This window comes from Chelonoidis abingdonii, chromosome 1 (assembly GCF_003597395.2).
Source record: "Chelonoidis abingdonii isolate Lonesome George chromosome 1, CheloAbing_2.0, whole genome shotgun sequence".
Taxonomy (NCBI): Eukaryota; Metazoa; Chordata; order Testudines; family Testudinidae; genus Chelonoidis; species Chelonoidis abingdonii.
Window position 1 is genome coordinate 46,461,383 of NC_133769.1, and position 22,440 is coordinate 46,483,822.

At 43.3% G+C, this 22,440-nt stretch overlaps 1 protein-coding gene across 2 annotated transcripts in view; it reads right to left on the minus strand.

Annotated features, from left to right (window-relative positions):
- Nucleotides 1-1,551: 1,551 nt before the first annotated feature.
- The window catches only part of CPED1 (cadherin like and PC-esterase domain containing 1), a 243,193-nt gene continuing 222,304 nt past the window's right edge, over nucleotides 1,552-22,440 (minus strand). For both annotated transcript variants that reach the window (XM_032796222.2, XM_032796223.2), the window contains exons 20-24: nucleotides 16,919-17,139; nucleotides 16,557-16,658; nucleotides 16,257-16,344; nucleotides 13,103-13,249; nucleotides 1,552-3,597 (exon numbers count right to left, since the gene is read on the minus strand). In XM_032796222.2, the coding sequence (XP_032652113.1) occupies nucleotides 3,370-3,597; nucleotides 13,103-13,249; nucleotides 16,257-16,344; nucleotides 16,557-16,658; nucleotides 16,919-17,139 (786 nt within the window). In that variant the 3' untranslated portion in view covers nucleotides 1,552-3,369. The remainder of the gene's footprint in view (nucleotides 3,598-13,102; nucleotides 13,250-16,256; nucleotides 16,345-16,556; nucleotides 16,659-16,918; nucleotides 17,140-22,440) is intronic.

Consider the following 22,440-nt stretch of genomic DNA (forward strand, 5'->3'; position numbering starts at 1 on the left):
TGTATACGGGCTATTTGAAACACAGCATCTCTGATGGAGGAGGACTCTTCAAGACAAAACTAACTGATACATTTAGTAAAATAATGCTATATTATGTTACATCATTCTTAAGATACTCATTTGAATGGACCTAATCACAAAATCCAAGGTCCAAAGGCCAAATTCTGAGCCTCTGCGCAAAGTCTAAATAATTTGGTATTGTGCAGGCAACCTCTGTGAGGTTATGTGGGAGACAGAAGCTTCCTCTTCTAGTCTGTGGGACTCCAGTTCATTATTCCACAGCTCCAGCTAAACTCCCAGCGATACAATAGGGGCGATGAGCACTGTTCCCTGTGTCTCATGTATTTATGTTTGTAGGTAATCTGGATAGTTGCAGACCTAGTGGCCTAAACCTTTCCCTTGTTCCACCACAAACTTCTGCCGAGCCATGTCTTACTGTGTAAAGAGACCGGACAGGAAATAATGCTCCACAGCAGCCTGGTCACCCTACCACTTGCAACAGCTCCATTGCAATACGGCCTTCCATAGTTGTACTGGGAGGCAGAATTTCACCTTGAAAGAGCACTTCAGCAGTAGGCTCTGTGTTTGTCATCTCTCTAGAATAATTAGCAAAGTTAAAGGCACAGGCAAAAAAATAACTGAACTATGAATCACTGATAATGTACTATGCACATTCTAGAGCAGAAGATCATTCACAGTCAGTGATAAGTCTGAAATACAATAATGACAAAGATGTATCTCCATTGGCTTTGATGGTTTCAATTTGCAAATGTTTAAGGTGTATGAATAGTGGTGCTTCCCCAGGCCTCATCTTGGTTCTTTCCCCTCACATACTTGTAGGCATGCGAAATAAAGAAAACTTAACTTTGTACCTTTGTATTTTATTGCGCTTTTCTTTGTACAGCTTGAACTCAGACAGATGGAAACAGATGAGCTGAAGGAACTATTTAAAAAAAGGTCACTTTGCAAACCATACCACTAGTGGTTTACAAATATATATAAATAAAATATTAAAGGATATTTTGAACTTTCTACATATGAAAAATATTGAGACACAAGGAAATACAGAATATGAAAATAATCTAGTGGTGAACCTGGAGGTGATGAATTGCACATTTGCCAGTATCAGCTGCAGTACAACTAGAATTAACTTTGGCCTTTTCTAGCTGATGCTTTAACAATGGTCTTTGTTTTAAAGCAAACACAGACCCGTGCATACACACACACATTCACACACAGACACACACACACTTTCTAGATCACAGTTTACAGCTGTGAAAAGCAAAAAAAAACCTCCAGAAAAACTAACCAACAAACTAAAAAACACCAGCATGTGGATTCAAGTGATACACAAGCATCTGAAGCAAAGTTACAATACATTAATATACAATTAGCCTAATATAAGACATTCTACTTGATCCTGCATATATTGAAGCAAATGGCGAAAGCTTCCTTTGACTTTAGTGGTGCAAAATTAAGCCACTGCATTTTAAGGCTGTGTTTCACTGCTGCCCTGGTGTTATGGACCTGCAAAGCGTAAGTTGCATGGTGTGTACACAAAAGGATTCTGCAACATACTGGAGATAACTAAATATGGATCCTTTCAATGTTCGTGGAATTGTCCCTGGCTCAAAACACAAAAACTTCTGTCAATTCACTGAGAAATCTACCAGAGATACAAAGAAGGCCTATATTCTCCCCTTTCACATGAAGGATCATGGCAGAAAAAAGCTTATGTATAAATTCAGAGATACTTCTTCACAGACAATCTAACACATAGCTCCTTCTTGTGGGAACGACTGACTACAATATGTAAATAGCTAGGAATATGGGCTGCCAACTATGTGGAGCTCAAAAATTCATAGGGAATCCTAATCCAGCCTCATGAATCTCCAGAGCTACCTGTGAATAGTGGCAGCTCCTCTGTTTGCTTTAAGGACTCTCCACTCCAGCAGCAGGGCCAGCCTCTTCAGAGGAAAGTGGGAGCCACACTGGGGGAGTTAATGCTGAAACAAAGGAGCAAGTCAATTGTGTAGTGAGTTACTATTAGAGCACATCATCAACTGTTCCTTAGCTCTGCTGCTTTGGCCCGCCTCCCTACACAAAAGGGGCAAATTTTATAATGTGCCCCTGGAGGAGTACAAGCAGCGCTAAAGAGTGGGGACACAGGGGAGCATTACTTAGATTGCTCCTATACTTTTGCTTCCTTTTGCAACACACATTATGAGGAAGCAGAGAGTCCTGACTACTAACTCTGACAGTGGAATCTAATTTTAACTTTTCTTTACATTTCCTGGTGCTTTTAACTATATAAACCCACATCATATTCTCTTAAATCATATACGGTTATGTCAGAAGACATCAGGCATTAGTTATTTTTTAAGTATTTGTTTACAGTCACATTTTTTACAGTCAATCCTGCAGTCCTTTGGGAGGTTTTTCTGAACAAGGATTTCAGGATTCGACTCTTAAATATCAGGCATCTTATGTAAATTCAGAAAGAGAGGACTTCATATACAGGGAAAGTACCAGCTATGCTTATGGGCCCCCAATCAGAAAAGTGTTAAACATATCTAAAAAAGCTTTCATCAATAGGGATATTTTCCTGAATCAGGTTCATAAACAAGGATATGCTAAGGTATTCATTATCTATCCATGTTAGGTGGAGATAGTTATATTCAGTCTCTCTTCTAAGTCACCTGGGTCTCTTGGATTTAGAACATGCAGAAAAAGAATGCAAAACTTTCCTTTTTATTTTTGTTAAAATGTGACCTACTGCAGACATGGATGAAAATGTGCATGTTAGCTGTAAACACTCGAATTAAGAGTTGGCACTATAGATAAAATGGTAATAAGTTGTCTTTGCAATACATGAGAGGCAAGGATTGAAAATAGAAATATTCCTATATTGCTAATGAAAGGGAACCTATCAGTATGTAATAATGATTTTTAAAATGGAATGGAATGTCTCTATGTAATAATTTTATAGTGTGTACCTATAAAAAGATGTCTATCTATTGCTTAAGAAATAAAGCAGCCCTTTTCTAATACATCAAGTGTATCTCTTTCTCCCTCTTTACTGTCACAGTACACAGTTGCTTGCCCTGAAGCTGTTCTAGTGTTTGGCAATATTTCAAATAACTTTCCCACCCCCTTTTTTTTGCATCTCTCCATCTTTCCATTCCAAAACCTAAGATCCGAAAGGGCAGATCTTGATGTCATAAAGCTTTAGGAAAAGCACCATGTCTTGAGTGGCATTGGTATGTGTGCAGCCAATCAGAGAAGCATGTAAATAAATTTAATGTGGTCCTTGGCTTGTCATTTGAGGAAGTAGGAAGTCTCCTGCTTTAAAACTTCATCTGATGGAGGCTATGAGTCAGTTGCCTTGCTTTTACTTGCACACATTCTGCTGAGGAGGATTTCAGAATAGACTTGATTTATTGGACCTCTGACATGATATGGTGACTGAGAATTCATTGCATAGTCTTGCAGCTGTGAGAGTTTGCTTTGGCTGTTGAAATATTTCCCCAGAGTATAGGGCCTTGATAGCTTCATTGTAATGGGAGGACGTTCATTGGACGTTTTGGATTTCACCACCTGCAAAGGAAGAGTGACATTTGTGAATGTTTTCTATATGCACCTAAAAGGAGATGGGTCTTATTATCCTATCAGCTGCATGTGCACAACTCATGGGGTAATCAGACTTCGGTTTTTTGAAGACCAGACTCCAATACCCTAACTCACAGCTGGTCCCATTCCCTATTGTGAGCCTAGCCATGGTGTAAGATTGAAATCAGTACGTCAGGTACTATTCAATCCGGCCCTTTCTGATCAAGGAACCCAAAATGCTTAAACCAACTGAACTCATCTACTTGATACTGTAGCCCTTTCAACACGGTATATTTTAGACTGTGTCCTCTCTTAACTAGAGATAGCCTTAACTAAACCTCAGATTCAACCTTTACAGCTCTCCTGGGTGTCTACAGTGGGCCAAATTAAACCCTGGACACTCCTGAACTGTGAGCAATTTCAGGTCCAGATCTGTATCTGAACTACATAGCTCAGGTCCATCTCTAATCCTAGTACTTGAAGCACAGACCTTCTTTGTAGGCTGGACCAGTAGCTTGGTGGCAGCACAGCACTGGAGATCCCCAATTAGATCCCCTGCTGTTTAGATTACAGTAGTCTGGGATTGCTCTGGAAGTGGTGTGTTTAGCCTGTGTAGAGATGGGGGATCTAAACAACTTAGACTGGAAGCTCTCTGGGTTTGTACAGCGCCTAGCATAATGGGACCTTGGTCCATAACTAGTGTTTCTAGGTGCTATGGTAATACAAATAAATAACCATGACCACGACAACCACCACCACCGCCTGGGAGCTGCATACAAGCTGGCTGGAAAAGTAAGTTAGGAGCTGGTTCCTTCATTGGCAAGATAGGTCATCGTAAAGCAGGATCTTTGCAGGAAAAAAAAGCAGAAAACGGACTAGATTCCAGAGGTTTGCCACATCCCCAAAGTGAAACAGAGCTATGCTACAGAATCCCCGGGCCTACATAATGTTACTTATAAATAGGGTGACCAGATGTCCCGATTTTATAGGGACAGTCCCAATATTTGGGGCTTTTTCTTATATAGGTACCAATTACCTCCCACCCCCTGCCCTGATTTTTCACACTTGCTATCTGGTCACCCTACTTATAAAAGTAAAAAAGCATCAGAAAAAGGTTCTCAGGCAAATTCATTTGGCACAATTATTAGCCCATTCTACTGAGTTTAGTTCTAGAAATGAAAGATCCCAATATATGCTTGCTTGATGTGGCAGAATGGAGCTCTGAATTGTTAATCTGTTTTAAAAATAAAGAGGAGCAAATCATGTGTGATGTAGGTCTAATGGTCCTCAGCTTTGCTTTGTATGCAATAAGATACACACTTGGTTACAGACACATTCATGTTTATAGATGTGCTTCATAGGGGTTTTGTAAAATGAAATATGTTTGGAATAATGTCTTAGACTGGGTTTGGCAAACTTTTTGGCCTGAGGGCCACATTGGGGTTTCGAAACTGTATGGAGGGCCGGGTAGGGAAGGCGGTGCCTCCCCAAACAGCCTGGCCCCTGCCCTCTATCCACCTCCTCCCACTTCCTGCCCCCTTAGAGCCCTTGACCCATGCAACCCCCCCGCTTGTTTTCCCCTGACTGCCACCTCCCAGGACCCCTCACCGTCTTCCTGGGACTCCACACCCTATCCATCCTCTCCTGCTCCCTGTTCCCTGACTGCCCCAACCCCTATCCACACCCTCACCCTCTGACAGGCCACCCGGGACTCCCGTGCCTATCCAATCCCCCACACTCCCTGTTCCCTGACGTCCCCCTGATACCTCTTGCCCCTTATCCAATTCCCCTGATCCCCGCCCCCTTACCATGCTGCTCAGAGCACCAGGACTGGCAGCTGCATGGCCTGGCCGGAGCCAGCCACGCTGCTGCACTGCCCGACAGGAGGTCGCAGTCCCACTCCCAGAGTGCTGGCGGCATGGCGAGCTGAGGCTGTGGGGGAAGGGGGACAACTGGGGAGGGGCCGGGGGCTAGCCTCCCTAGCCGGAAGCTCAAGGGCCAGGCAGGATGGTCCCGCGGGCCCACCTCTGTATTAGACACTTAAAACTAATGTTCATATTTAACCAGGTCATAATACATGTACAGCAGCAACTCACACAAAATAAAATGTGAAGAGAGGGATAGTTTGAGCGGCATTGGTCTGCTAAACAGGGGCGGCTCCAGGCCCCAGCACGCCAAGCATGTGCTTGGGGCGGCGTGTCGCGGGGGACGCTCTGCCAGTCGCCAGGAGGGTGGCAGGTGGCTCTGGTGGACCTCCTGCAGACGTGCCTGCGGAGGGTCTGCTGGTCCCGCAGCTCCAGTGGACGTCCTGCAGGCGTGCCTGTGGGAGGTCCACCAAAGCCGCGGGACCAGCGGACCCTCCACAGGCATGCCTGCGAAAGGTCCACCAGAGCCACCTGCCACAAACCATGAGAGCGCCCCCTGTGGCATGCCACCCTGCTTGGGACAGCAAAATGTCTAGAGCCGCCCCTGCTGCTAAACCCAGGGTTGTGAGCTCAATCCTTGAGGGGGGGCCACTTAGGCATCTGGAGCAAAATTCAGTCCTTGGTCCTGCTAGTGAAGGCAAGGGGCTGGACTCAATAACTCCCTTCCAGTTCTAGGAGATTGGCATATCTCCAATTATTTATTTTTTAGGGGGGGGAGGGATAGCTCAGTGGTTTGCACATTGGCCTGCTAAACCCAGGGTTGTGAGTTCAATCCTTGAGGAGAACATTTAGAAATCTGGGGCAAAAATCTGCCTGGGAATTGGTCCTGCTTTGAGCAGGGGGTTGGACTAGATGAGCTTCTGAGGTTCCTTCCAACCCTGATATTCCATGAGAGAGAAAGCATGTGAAAATTATAAAGGGTGAGTGAGAGGGGTTGTCTAAGTTTGCAAAAGAGCAAGTAATATCCATTTAGGACACTAATACATTTTAAGGCCTATTTGATACAGCTAAACCAAGAGAAGCAATTTGTTTTCATGCTATTCCTGCAGAGGTTCATTTTTCTAAATTAGTGCCTTAGATCAAGTAACTATTCTGAAATGATGCTACCTTGAACCAATCACCCAAGCTACATTCCTGATGAGAGTAATCTCCAAGGAATGCAATTTAGTATTCATCTTACAGCCAGCCACTGATTAAAATACCCAAATCCAAAGGCTGCCAGTTTCTATTTAGTATACATTATTCCACTACCATTAAGTTATAGACTAAATCTACATCAGTCCTAGCTGCCATGAAGGTGTAGGGTCATTTTGTGTCCCCTGGGCCATAAGCATGTTGAGCAGAACAAACTAAAGATCAGTTTGCAAATGTTGCCTTGGGCCCCTGGAACTAGCAGTGGCTGTAGACCGGCAGGGACAGGAGATGCAAGATTCTGAGCCCTCACACCTGGAGATCAAACTAGTCACATGGAGAGATTCTTCTTCTACAGTAGTTCCCAGCTCTCTCCCAAGTCACAGCAGGGCTTGTAGCCATGGTGCTATGGGCTTCCAGGCCATTGTTGTGCTCTGGGGCCTCTCGGAAGGATCAATGAAGTTAACAGGAATTCCAGGTGCACTACATCTCCCAGGATCAGGTCCTTGGTTTAGCCAGCAAGTGTAAACAGACACTAAAGGTTAAATGAGAGTGGCTGAATACCAGGGCCAGCTCCAGGTACCAGCTAAGGAAGCAGGTGCTTGGGAGGTCAATATAAAGGGGCAGCAGTCATCCAGTATTGGGGCTGCACGTCCGGGTCTTCGGCAGGAATTTGGCAGTGGGTCCTTCAGTCCCTCATCCTCTTTGAGCAGCCGCCGAAGTGCTGCTGAAGAGGAAGAGAGGGAGTGAAGGACCCGGCTTTTTTTTTTTCCGCTTGGGGCGGCAGAAAACCTGGAGCCAGCCCTGCTGAATACAATCCATTTCTCTTGTTCAAAATTCACAAAGTAGCCAGCCTTCCATTCCCAGCCTCCCACATAGCTGTAGCTGAGTTCAGATGTCACGGGATGTGGGTGTGGGGCAGCATTCTACTAGGGATTTAGGAGTCACTTTAAGTGAAAAAATGAAAGTAGCAAGCAGTGGATTTAATTTCTCAGTTGGTTTCATAAAGCCTGAAAAGTTCTGGAGTTCTACACAATGTTGTTCTGTTGGTCCTCTGAGACAATATGCCATTTTCACAGCGCAAACTGCTTATGAACTCCAGGATACTCCCTCTTCCCAACCCATTGCCATGATGCAAAAATGAACTGAGGCCAAGGCCATTAAAACTAATGAGGTATAAAACCATTCAGAGGGTCTCTGTGGATGTTACTCAGTGACCTAGACTTTTTCTTGGTGGCTAGTGGACCCCATATTAACCTCCTCCTGGGTATACCTCTCCTGTTCCAGTAACAAAGGCCTCTCAGCGTCAATAACAGGATTTTAAAAATAAAGACACAGCCAAATTCCACCTTGACTTATACCTGCTGCAGCTACACTGTTCATTGGAGTCCCTCGGGATGGCTGAATTTAATCCGTAATACTAATTTGTACAGGAGCTCACCCAGAACTACTTAAAAAACAACAACAGCAACAACCACTGACAGCGTCTACCCAATACTGCATAAAGCAGACTGGAAGCATTTCATCCAGATATTCCCCAGTCTATGCTACAAAGGCTAATAAGACTACAACATGGGGTCCATGCTGCAAAAGTCTAAGGAAACAGAAGGGAACTGCAGTGGGCCTTGAAGAACACCATATCTGAGTTCCAGCTTGTTAAGGGCCAGACTGTGGCCTGCGCTGCTGCACATCTGCATGGTGATGTGTATATTTTATATACAAGGCTACGTTTTAGTCACGGGTATTTTTAGTAAACAAAAATTCACAATCCTTGATTTGTCCATGACTTTTATTAAAAATGCTTATAACTAAAACTTGGGTGGTAGGCCGCAGGTGCTCGAGGGAGGGGAGGGAGTGGCCCAGGTGAACTGCGGGTGCTGAGGGAGGTGGCCTGGGACCCCCGCTGGTGCTGGGGGGGCTGGTTGGCGGGGCTGGAAGGGGCTCCCTACCTGGCTCCATGTCCCTGCAGCTCTGAGGTGGTGGAGGGGCACAAGCGCCGGCTGCTGCAGCTCCCATTAGCCAGGAAACGCAGTCAATGGGAGGTGTGGGGGTAGGGTCTGCAGGCGCAGGCAGCGCGCAGAGCGGAGGCCCCCCTGACCCCTCCGCTGCCTAGGAGCTGCAGGACTATGCTAGTGGGAGACCCTCACCCTGAGGTAAGCATCCCTCCAACCTACTGCCCCTGCAGAAGTCACAGAGGTCATGGAAAGTCACTGAATCTGTGACCTTCATGACAGACTCGCAGCCTTAATTATATATATGGGGTGGGGCATGGATGGGAAGGAGAAAAAGTCTCTGTGGGATTTCTGTGTCCTTCCTCCAATCACATGGGCAGCACGGGATGGGGGAATGGGTAGATTCTTGGCTCCAACCCACACAAGACCATGCTTGTGAGCACTGCTGCACTGGGTCACCAGGGGATATGTGCTGCACTGGGTATAGGACTGATGCCAAATACATCAGTCCCAGAGCAAGGGGTGGAACTGGAAGGTAGATTGTGACCCAGAGTCACTGTCTGATTCCTGGGCTGCTCCTAGGGCAATGCGGTTGAGCATCTCCCCTGTCATGACTGAGCCATAGGGAAGGGATTGAATTCTTAAGATAGAGGCTCCTCACCCTCAGTTGACTGCAACACTCATGGAATTCCATGAAACAAAAGGCCCAGACCTGGTATCAGAATTTGCTAGCATGAATTCCAATGACCCCAGAAAAGAATTAAAGGCCAAGTTGATCACAGCATCTGTCTTCTTCAGAAGCACGTTAAAAGTCCTAGACTGTTGTGTTTCAGAGAAAGCATCTGCCTCAGTGAAGCTTCAGTAGACAAACAAGAGCTCGTGGTTTAAAAGGTGACAGTATTTTTATGATGGTGCAGCTGAGAGGATTAAATAGACTCCACTAACAACCAGGAAATGGTCAGAATCATTAACTAGAAAGCAGGGGTGGCAGGATAGCACCACACCAGGATTGCCAACCTCCAGGATTGTGCTGGACTCTCCAGGAATTAAAGATTAATCTTTAATTAAAGACTGTGTCCTCCAGGAATACATCCAACCCAAACTGGCAACCCTACACCACATGGAGGCTCTTTAATCTTTGTTTGTCTTCAACTATTGTGGCCCTGGATTTCTGTTTGATTTTCAGCTATTCTTAGGTTTCATTAGCCACAGACTTCTTTGCCGCATGAAGCGAGTGTACAATGAAGGAAACTTTATTTTTGGATTCAGTTTTTGTGAAACTTTGTGGGGGAGAAGGAATCAGAGCTTTCCCAGTGTTTCCACACAGCAGAAATCAGCACTTTCACCTAGCACTCAAGGCCATGTCCAGCCTTTAAAAGTGCAGCTCCCATCCACTGAAGCAGGAGCCCTATGCACATATCTGTATCTGGAGAGAGGGTTTGACCCCAGAGTGAGGATCACATTAAAACAGGTATCACTTTAACCGAAGGCAAGTTGCATTTATTCTTTTCTTGAAACATTTAGAAGGCATTTAGAAGGCAAATTGGAGCTGCTTGTATTGACAGTAGACAAATTCCAGAAATCTTGTCTGAGGGTGGGGTGGCAGTTGAGCTCCAAAACTTATTTAGGATTTTCTCCAAATGAAAAAGCTTGTAGATTCCTGTGTCTAAGTGTTGCATCAGGCAAGGCTATAGCACCATTACAGTCAGTAATGAAACTGCAGGGGTTTCTTTCAGCTGCTGGTTTCTTTCTGACCTAAAGTCCCTGAATACCCTCAGCATTTTGAAATGGTATTCCTAGATACCTGTGAAGCCGTGTAACTCTTGGTTTACAAAAATAAATAAATAAATAAAGTCCACAGCTTTTGGTGCATCCTATTTTCCTACATATTTGACTTTTTAATACCAACTTCTGCCCAGTCTTTGTTTACTTATATTATTGTGGACTGCTTGCATCTTTGACCTCCTTTTTAATTGTGCACACAATAAACAGTCCACACAAAGTTGACTCTTGATTTATGAAAGTTCACAATTTTAAAATGGAAAGTTTTATTCTCCTTGTGAGATTTTAGTGAAATAAAGCAGTGAATTGAGGCCAAGTGTTACTGATTGTCTTTGAGTTTGTAGTCCTGATTTTCACAGCAGAAATAATTTTGATTTGGAGTCAGAGTCTAGCACTTGAAGGGAAATGAGTTGATGACCCAAAGCTCCCTGTACTGCTCATTGTGTTTCTTAAATTCCTAAGAGTAGGATGGTGAAATGCTTTGAAGTAGCACATAGACATTCACTGAAACTCCTTTAAAGCTAAATGCCTTGATGGAATGTTCAGACTCCCAGCAGATTAATAATTCAACTCTGGAATCCTGGCACAGGCCTCTCATACCAACAAATTAGCTTCACAGAAACTTTGGTGAGACCTTAATGGAATTCTATGGTACTTCTCTTGATGACACTAGGGAACTTCCTTAAATCAAGTCTCATATTTGGAATTATCACAGTCAATTGTGAGGCAGAGGGTGCACCTTTATATATCACCAGGGAAGAACGTCTTCTGGTTTCATTCAGAGCAATGCTTGAAATCAAGGGAGCACTTCTCGGTTTCATATATTTATGGCACTAAAAATGCAAATTCAAAACTGATCCCTCCTCTAACAGGGCTAACTGTGAAAAGACACAGCAGACACTCAAAATATATCGAAAAGGAAACCAGAACAACTTAAAATACCTTGTTTTTCAAATCCCCTACTTACTCTGGATACTGGTTTGGCAGCCTCCAGGTTGATCTTGTGCCTAGTTTCAATAGTGTGCTTGCTTGTTCTTTTTTGATTTAAGTCATGGACTGCTGTCTCTGAAATTTCTTGAGAAGATTCCCTTGAAGTTCCTAACCAGGACTCTAAACAATTGAAGAAGAAACTGTCCTCAACTGCCGCTCATCTCATTTTACAATGAGCAAAGTTAATGTTAGGCCAAGAGTTTAGCTGTTTATTTGGTGCTCCATAGATGCTCATGCAGGATACACAGGTTCAATAATTATTTAATGCTGAGCCTTAGTGCATTAATTCAAACAACAGGGATCAGTAGAGCACCCTGAGGTTAGAAAGCCTTCAGGTGTACTGGAATGCAGGTGGCTTTATGCAATTCTCCTGCACCCCTCCCAATTCTGCGGCTTGCCAGTTTGACCCTGGGTGGAACTTGGAGCTCCTCTGACTGTTTCACATTGCACCAGCTTCTAACAGTCCCTTGGGGCAATGGAATGCAGCACACTTTGAACATGTCCTAACACAAACCCAGCACCAAAAAGGTTCAAAGGGGGTGACATACTGTTAGCTGAAGTGATAGCCTGAAATGATGCTAATTCACTTGCATCCAGATTCAGTACAGGTGACACCAGGAGGTATGAGTTAATTACACTTCTCTGTGCCAGCCTAGGGGATTCACTAAGCAGGGCAGGGTGTGGTATGCTACAGACCTCCCCAGGGTTTTCCAGGGAAGCCAGTTCAGTTTTCAGCCAGGGGCAGCCGCTAAGAACCTGAGCTACCCTGGCTATGCCCCCCATACCCAGCCTGCATCTCTCACTCTTTGGGGTGACTGGAAGCACTTGAGTCCTCTGCTGGAGGGGAAGCTACAAACCCTTTGCACAACTACAGCAACCCCTCTGGTGGGTTTTCCATTGCCAAGACCTTGTACCTGTGCCATCACAAAGCTGAATTTAGCCCAGTAAGTGTAAAATGGAAAAGAGAATTCCTTCAGGTATACAAACAGAAGAGAAAACTAGGGCAAAAAGTAAGACAATACACAGACAGGAGCAGTTATGGTACCTCCTCACAACCCCTCTGCCAGTGCAACTCCTCTCCCTGTACACACTCTGCTACGAGATAGTTCTAATCAAACAACATACTCATAGCTCCCATGCCCTCACATGAGAACATGCAGTGGCAGATTCAGAAAGAGTGAAGTTAATAAACCAGCTAAGGAAGACTTGAGACAAATAACTGGTAGGTCTATGAGCATGGTGACAGCATTGAAATAAGTAGACTGAACAGATCCAGAAGAAACAAGATAATACAGTGCAGAGCCTGGAAATAAAGCCCTGCACAGAGAAACCTCTTTCCATTTTAGAAATATATTTTTGGAACAGCCCTTTTGTGATTCCACTGAGTTTACATGGATAGGACTCCATTTTTAGGGTACTTCTGTTTTATATTTGAACCTAGATTCTTAAAGGTATATAGGTGCCTAACCCATTGGGAGTTAGGTACCTAAATACCTTTGAGGATCTGAACGTTGACCACTACCCAGCTTCCGTTCCCCTCCATGGAGAGCTGCATATATCTTCACGTGCATTAGAAACCTTTTCAAGCTTTATTTAGGTCTACCTTTGATCCATCACTATACACTATGCTGTATATATTTTCACTATAGCATCTGACAGTTAGAACCTCTTTTAAATACTTAAATGAGACCAATATAAACAATAAATGATTACCTCATGGAAATGACACCCGCACTTCCCTTGCAGAAATTCTTTGTAACGTCCCATTGTGATGATGAAAGTATCAACCACCTCATAGCCATATCTTTTTGCAGTATCCAGAATAACCAAATTTTCATTCCATAAATTTTGCACTTCAGTCTGTATTCCAAAGCAAAAAAATATCAATGTTATTCAGTAGTATACTACACTGACTGATTACAATGGTAGCAGAATCTGACCCTAAAGTAATGGCAAAACTGCAGAATTGGGCCAATATTGAATGAAATAATTATACTATTTTTTACACAAATTATAGCAATTGCATTATTGAAAATAGCTATTGCTCCAAGGCTTTGTTAGATTTTGAAGCAATTTCTCAATACATGTATTGGTGCATACAAAGACTAAAAGGAAATTATTGAATTAGTTCTTCTTTATACAAAAGAGTATATCATGTACTATGAAGAAGTCAGGCTGATTTTAAAAAGAATTAAGCACTTGAAAATTATATGTTAAAGCCCTCCTATGAAAGAAATTAAGTCTTGTAACACTAAAGTGAAAATCATTAAAGGTCCTATTATAAAGTATCAGAGGGGTAGTCGTGTTAGTCTGGATCTGTAAAAGCAGCAAAGAGTCCTGCAGCACCTTATAGACTAACAGACATATTGGATCCTGAGCTTTCATAGATGAATACCCACTTCCTCAGATGCAAGTAGTTATTGCATTATAAAGCTATTATAGAGTAGCTATTGTCCAGTAAAAGACGTTTGGCTTAAAAATCACAGGTATTTGAGACCATTGTCTTTGACAGGAGTTGTCACATTCTGCAATTGCATGAGTCCCCTCAAATTAGCAACACTGGGGAGCAGCCTAGCATTTGTCAAGACATGGCAGGGAGGCCATGAATAGAAAACATTAGCTGTAAGTTGTCAAGTGACTGCATTTTACGTTGTATAGCAATCTCAGACAGAGAGGCTTTTGAGCTGAGGTGGGGTAATCCTCTTGTCCAACACACTCAAACCATGCTAGTGAATTGACTTCAGACTCAGATATTGAAAATAAGAGGAATGTTTGGACAGAAGCAGTAACAATGGACTGCAGTTAAATCAGATTGTTTCCCAGAGTTCTGTGGATTTGCTGACTAATAAATAAAACCAAACCACAAAGTTTTCCCTGAGAAGGCTTTTTTCAGGGTCTTATCTTACCTATCTTGTATATATTCTGTGACTGAGTTAGAGGCATCGTTTTTCAGTTGGTGGTTTTATCCTGGTGGTGCCTGTCTCCTCTCGGACCCTTCTTGTACAGATATGGAACTGAGGCACAGAGAGGCTAAGTGTCTTTCCAAGGTCACAAATAATGTCTGTGTCGGAGCAGGGAACTGAAAACGGATCTTCCATATTCCCAGGCCAGTGCCACAACCACTGGCCCATCCTTCTTCGCCTTACCTATTTTAGGCCCAAATTATGTTGGTTTTCCCACCCAGTCTTCATTTCTATACCAAGGCATGACGGGGCTAACTAAAGAGAGGAACCAAATAAAGGTAGACTGGGACAGTTTTGTTGCTCTTGTTCCTGTGTCCACTCATTTTCCCCCTAAAATGGAATAACCCCCTCCATAACAATTACATTCATTTTACAGATGAGTACACTGGAGCAGAGACAGTTGACTTGCCTAGGTCACACTGAGTCAGTAGCAGAACTGGAAAAAAAAATTAAGGTGTTCTGACTATAAACAGCCATAATCTATTGCTTTTCAGCTGTTGCTGTCAAAGCACTTTACAAAGAAGGGTGAACAATAACACCTCTTCTTTACAGACAGGGAAACACAGAGAGAGAGAGAGAGTTTATCTGGCAGACCTACAGTTATTCAGAAAGCCATTGGCAGAACTGGGAATAGCATTTAAGTCTTCCAGCTTCCACTCCCCTGCCCTGCCTCCAGGACTACACTGGTTAGGGAAGAGGGTCCATCCCTCAAAACTGCACCCGAAATGAATTTTTGTGATTGACCCAACCCAGATCTTGTTCTCTTTTTCAGAGCCCCTCATCTCTTCCCCCCATCCCTCAAATGTTACAGAACCGGGAAGACATGATAATCATGATTATGACAAAAGAATGGTTTTAAGTTAACACCTCTTATTGTCTTATCTGTCTCTATTAGACTAAGATCCTTGAGGGAGGAGCTATCATTACTTATGTTTTTTACCGAAGTGAGAATTATCATCCACGCACTATTATCTATGGTAATTTATAACCAACATAGTAAAAAAATGTGTCCCTCTGCTACTGTGGGTGCTTTTGACCTTATTTAGAATAACCATCTGACACTATAAACACACATTTAAAGGCCCAGGTTCACTAGGACATTCCAGCTGCCTTGCAATGTTCTGGTGATGCAAAGCAGCCTACACTGATTTGGCTGGTCAAGCTGGATTTATGGAGAGCAGTGCAAAGTAGCCAACGGTGTACCAATGAACCTGTCCCATTAGTCACCACCTCCCTGTAGAAAGGGAGACTGGGGAGGTTCAACTATCCATGTGGCTGGAGCAATCTGTCTCCCACTCAGCTCTGCAAACTGGCATTATGTGTAATATGTAGGTGCTTCTAGTTCTTGGAACAACCAGTTTAGTATGAAGCACTGAACGGAGCTCTGAGTGCTGTGGAATAAGGGTAATTGGCACAAGTCCATATCAGCAAACCATATTACAAATACAAATGTTTCTCTCTCACTGGTCCATTTAAAGCTTGTTCAGCACAGGTGGCAATGTATTTTAAAGAGATAGCAAAATGATCAGTTAGACCAGGGGTCAGCAACCTTTGGCACAGGTGCCAAAGGCAGTACACAAGCTGATTTACTGTGGCACGCTTCTGCCAGCCTGGATGGACGGAACCCCGGGCTGGCAGTGGGCTAAGCGGGGCCAGTGGCTGGGACCCCAGCTGGCAGGGGCTAGCGGACGGAACTACAGACCGGCAGCTGGCTGAGCCACTCAGCCTGCTGCCAGTCTGGGGTTCCGACCGCCAGCCCCTATAAATATAAAATGTATTACTGGCACGCGAAACCTTAAAGTACCACGAATAAATGAAGACTTGGCACACCACCTCTGAAAGGTTGCTGACCCCTGAGTTAGACAGTAAGCATTTCATGGGAATGCAGTCAAAATCTGACCCACCTGCGATAAAGAATGTATCCCATCCACTGGTAGATGAAAGCCCATTCCTATGGATTTGATAACTACCAGGATATTTGATAGATTTTCCCTGTTTAACAAGTGAAATAAAGCACATGGATTTTATTTACAGATCTATGAAGAGACATTATAAAATTATTTCTTTTAACATCAGATTTAAATGTATAATGATGAAAAAAATGAAATGTTTGTATCTGAAACTACTGGTTAAGTTTGGTGGTTGTAATTTATCATATCAATGTTTTACTTGGGATAATAGAAATGTATAACACTAAACTTTACCTCTTCAGCACCTTTTGAATAATTTGCAGGTGATTGGAATTAAGCCACTGAACACCACCCACAACTAATACCGTCTGGTCTGTGTTCTCAAGAGGATGTGATCTGAAACCAAAAAAAAAGCATACCACATGTAGCCTTAAAACAGATGGTAAACATTTTAACAGCATCACATTACATTTAAATGAACTGTATTTGGCATCCTGATCAGACGTGTGATGTCATTTGACTATTTTTTAACCACACAATATGGCCAGTACATCTTGTGCTTAATTCTTTACTGATTTTAATGGTACAGGTCTGTTAAACACATTTGTGAATGGAAGAAGAATACAAACAACCCATCAATAGAAGTTATACTGTACCTTTGTAACAGCTGTTCTAGTGCTTTTTCAAAAGTTGGCCGCTGGTTTACATTGATCCAAAACTGGGGGTAGTAGGAGTAACTGATAAATGTTTTCCCATCATTTATGTTATGATAAAATTTAATGTCATGAGCCTTTTGCCATTCCTGAAGGGTCTCATTCACTCTTTCAATCAGATAGTACATTATCCCTCTGTTAGTTGAGTCTCCAATGAAAAGAACCTTTAAACGTAAATAAAAGAGGATACACGTCATACACTGTACATTAGGCAGTCTAAGAATCACTAATCTAGCCAGAATATTACATGCATCACATTACATTTTAACCTCTTTCAGACTGTGGAATACCATCCCTCCAGACACCTACTCCCAATACAATTTTCTCTATCAAAATATATTTATTATGATTAAATAAAAAGTAATGGTAGAAGAGTATTAAGGAGACAGTATGTTTTGCTTACTGTAACCACTGTATCTGCTTGGACATATCCCTATATTTTTCATTCTGGATGCTTGTTTCTTCTCCCTGGGTGTAGAACTTTACATTTATAAATCCCTCTGTTGCTTGCAGCTTCTTGCTGTAATCTCCAGGTCATTTTACAGGTATTTCCCCCCCCTGTACTCTGTGTGTTTCCTACCATATTAGTTTTGGTATCATCCTCAAATTTGATCATAGTTGAATTTACACCAAAGAAACACCCAACAAAGAAATGAAGTAGCTGCATTAGCTTTAAAGAGATGCTATGTGCTTGTCTGGGTTTTTTTGAGGGAAAAAGGAAGGTCAAAAAAGCTTCTGAAAACTCTCAAAGTACCCTGAAGTGTGATACAACAAGCAGGAACCATCACTGCTCAAAGATTGGCAGAGGCTCCACAATGACAGAGAAGCCACTTAAGGAATCCTGCATTACTCTGGATTCACAGTGTGTAAAAGAGCAGAGGTTGACCCAGGATTTCTTACTTGGCTAACGATCCCCTGTACTGATTTTGTGGCAACAACCTACAAATCCCTTGAGCTCCTCTATATATGGAGGCTATAGGATTTGTGTGTGTGTTTATTTTAATCTTGTCTATCCCTAGTGCATCACATCAATAGCATAGCTGGTCACCAACCCATTGCGGCTGTATGGTGGCCTCCCAAATAAAAGAGAATGCAAGGCGGAATGTTATGCCAAAGAATACAAAGGAAAAGGAAAATTAGTTTTTTTGCAGCATGCCAGAACCGTGTTTGCATTCCATCCCTTTGATCATCTTTGTTACTTGCCTCTGGATCCTTTCCTGTTTCTCTACATCTTTCCTACACATTGGTGACCAAAACTGGACACAGTACTCCAGCTGAGGCCTAATCAGTGCTAAGTAGAGCGGTACTATCACCTCCCATGACTTGTATGTATTTGTGTGTATGGTTTTCCTTCCCTAAGTGTAGCACCTTACATTTGTCTTTTTTCAATTTCATTTTGTTGTCTATAGCCCAGTTCTCCAATTTATCCAAGAACCTTCTGAATTTTAGCTCTATCCTCCAAAGTATTGACAACACCCCTAGCTTTGTGTCATCTGCAAACTTGCTCAGTATGCTCTCTATACCTACATCCAGTTAATTAATAAAGAACCAAACAACACTGGAGCCAGAGCAGATCCTTGTGGAACCCCACTTGAGGCCTCCCTCCAAAATCGACATCATTCCATTAATAGTTACTCTGTTTGGTTGTCTAAGGAATTATGTATCCACTTAATGATAGTTCTGTCGAGCTCGCATTTCTCCAGCGTACATATCAGAATGTCATGTAGGACTGTGTCAAAAGCCTTGCTGAAGTCCAGGTATATTATATCTACCACATTCCCCCAATCCACCAAATCAGTTACGCTGTCAAAGAAGGAAATTCATGCTGGCTGCTAGTGATTACCCCTTCATCCTCCAAGTATTAGCAAACTGAATATTTTTTACATTGTTCTAGTAGTTTTTCAGGCATAGAAGTCAGGCTGACTGGTCTATAGTTTCCCTGCTCCTCCTTTTAAAGTTAGGCATTATATTAACCTTTCTCCAATCTTCCAGGATCCCTCCTAGCATCCATGAGTTTGTAATTATTATTGCCATTGGCTCTAAGATTTCTTCAGCTAATTCAGTCAGTACCCTTGAATAGCATCCAGCCACGTTGATTTGAATTCATTCAGATTGTTCAGAAAATCTCTGATGTCTTCTTTACTTATCCCAATCTGCATCCCTTCCCCTTTATTGTCTATGGTAACGTCACTAGTCATCCGGTCAAGTTTTTTTTTTTTTAGAGAAGACTGAAGCAAAGTAGCCACTGAGCCCTCCTATCATCTTCCATTACCAGCCCGCCTTCTCCATTGAGTAGCAGACCCACACTATCCTTGATCTTTCTTTTTTGTCTGATGTATTTGAAGAACCCTTTCCTGTTGTCTCTAGCATTTCTTGCCAGCTGTAACTCACTCTTTGCCCTGGCTTTCCTGATTTTGTCCCTACATGCTCACATTATTCCCATGTATACTTCCTTGGTGATATGCCCCCCCTTCTATTTCCTGTATCTATTCCTTTTGGTTTTCAGATTGCTAAAAAGTTTTTTGTGGAGCCACATTGGCCTCCACTGACTCTTCTTATCCTTCTCTGTGTTGGAATTGCTTGATGTTGAACATCTAGTGTTACATCCTTTTAAGAACTGCCAGCCCCCTTTGATTTCTTTTCTTCCTAATTGGTCTTTTCATGGGACCTTGCTTACTATTTCTCAGAGTCAGTTGAAATCTGCCTTTCTAAAGTCCAGTGTCCTTGTTTTGCTGTTCTCATTCCAGCTAATCATTTCACAGTGGAACTGAAATCTTTTGGAAACAGGGGTTTTGCAAAATATCAGAGCATTTGCTTAAGCAGAATGTGAAATCTTCCATGGCAACCCTGGGGCAGAGATTTTAAAGTCTGCAGGCTGCCTTCTGTATATGATGCTAGCAGTTTGGAGGCTCCCCCGGCTTAGAACTTAATGAAAATGAAGGCCAATACGCGCTACAAGTTCTAAAGGACCAGGCTCCATCTAGCACAATCTTTTTAAATCCCCATTCTGCAAAGCTGGTCAGTCTTCACTGTGTTCTGAGCATGGGACCCTCAGACTGCAACCTTCAAAGCAGCCACTCTTTGGTAAATTGGCATTCTTTTCACTGAAGGCTTGGGGGACCAGGAGGCCATTGAAGAGTGGAATATGGCACTGGGAAACATTCATGAGCCTCAGTTACCCAGAAGTTTCAACTAACCAGAATTCAGGAAATCAATTTAATCAGGGCTTAAATTCTCAGAAAGTATTTCCCAGAGCTCCCCACACCTCCACCTACTAGAGAAACAAAAAGCTACTTGAGGAGGTTCCACAGCTGTATCATGTTGTTTTCATACTTTTTTCTTCCCTGACCTTGTTCCTCAGATCAGTGACGGCTTGTCTTCTTTTCCTGATCTCACATACGTTTCAGCATTGAACATTGTGCGAGTCTGTCCTGCCAAGCTAATGAAAAGTAGCATTGATATGGTCAGCACTTTCAGAGATGATCGCAGATGGGTCATGATTATGTTCATGTGCAAGAAACCCCATTCACATTCAACTGATGTTATTGGTATGCATAGGTGCCGACTTCCTCTTTACCACAGGGGAAGGGTGCTTGACACACCCACCCCCGTTCCAGGCCCAAACCCCATTCCAACCTTTCTTCCAAATCCCCACCTCTTCCTGCTCCCTCTTCGCCCCTGGCCCTGCCCCCACTCCATGCCTTTCCTTAAGCCTCATCCCTTCCTGCCCCCACTCTGCCCTGCCCCACTTCTTCCCTGACTCTTTCCATACCCTCCCCTGAGAGCACTCCATCCCTGCTCCTCCCCCCATCCTACCAGCACCTCCTGCTTGCCACAGAACAGCTGATTGCAGTGGCCAGAACGCACTGGGAGAGGGAGGAGTTGATCAGCAGGGCTGCAGGTGAGTGAGAGGTGCTGGGGGGAGTGGGGGAGCTTGGCTGGAGCAGCCATGGAGTCAGCACCTATGTCGGTATGGTACTGAAGCACTTTAAAAGAGATTTTACAGGAGATAGCATTGCCTTCTAGTGACTATCCTTGTATTCTCTGAACCCACACACTACTGCTCTCTCATCCAATTGCAACCTATGGCAGTGAGCCTTGACTTCACGTTCTCCATGGAATACAGCAGCATCCTGCAGCCAGTTCCTAGGATATAGAACTTTGACATCAGCAGCAAGTTGCTCATCCGTTTTGTCTATGAGCCTATGCTGCAGCTGGTTTGCCAAACTTCTGTAGAATTGAGATCAGTTGATTGACATGATGCCTCCAGTGTTTGTGTCCAGCGCGATTCCCTGAAATTCCATCGCAGCTTCAGCTTCTTATGCAAGCCTCTCTTGCTCCCCTGGTTCTTGCACTCTCTGATCAAAAACACAAATCTGCCTCAGAATTTTGTCTTGTGCACTTTGGATATTGATTTCCCTAGACTGTGGCTCAAGTGAGAGTTCTGGTAACTTTTGTAGAGCATCAGAAAGTATGTCTTTTTCTTTACATTGTGCTTCTGCTGACTGCTGGAAGTGAAGAAAGACAGCACGGTAATTAAGGTAATAGGTAATTAAGGTAATAATTGGAGATATACCAAATCTCCTAGAACTGGAAGGGACCTCAAAAGGTCATTGAGTCCAGCCCCCTGCCTTCACTAGCAAGGCCAATTCTGCCAGACAGCTTTCACTGCACAGTTACTTGATGCAACCCATCATATTCCCAGAACACACTCAGTTTTCAAGATTTTTACATGCAAAGATGCTGCACATTCTTGAAGTTCTCTTGTGCTTTTAGGGGAGGCATGATACATAGTACAGTTTGTCTATAAATACTTTAAAGTGGTTGACTCCATGAACATCCTGCACGAGCTCATGAACACAGAGTTCCAGTCAGTGGATGGAGCAGTACCAGGCAATTACCTTTGGAAAACGCAGCTATAGCAGCCACTCCGCATTTCTGACCTAGCGTGACTGTGGCTCCAGCACAAGCAAGAGCCTCCAAGTGTTCCTTTAAGTACCGTAAGCCTCCATGAATCCCATTGCATCCAACTTGTGCAGCAAGATTCTGGCAATGGTTGAGGCATCAGCAGCTGGAAGCTCGATTAGGTCAACAAACATGTTCGTAGGCTCCTCCATCTCCTCCGCTGCAAATCATATGTAGGTGGTAAGAGTGGAAGCCTGGCTCAACGTAGTTAACTCATCAATCATCACTGTGATTTTGCACTTATGAGATATTATATTTTTAAATATTTTTTTCTTCATTTCCTCCACAATGTGCAGCTGTATGCTAGTGCAGATGATGTTTGAGTGCAGAATTCGCCCCATATTTAGTCCATTTAACTTCTGCAGATCAATTTCTGTTTCAAAATTGTAGGAGGGACAATTTTGTTTTGCCAGTTTGCACACAGCATGGAATACTTCTCACATAGCTTCAATATGCTCTGACTGCCCTGGCACTTGACATGCTATCAATACATCTTTCTC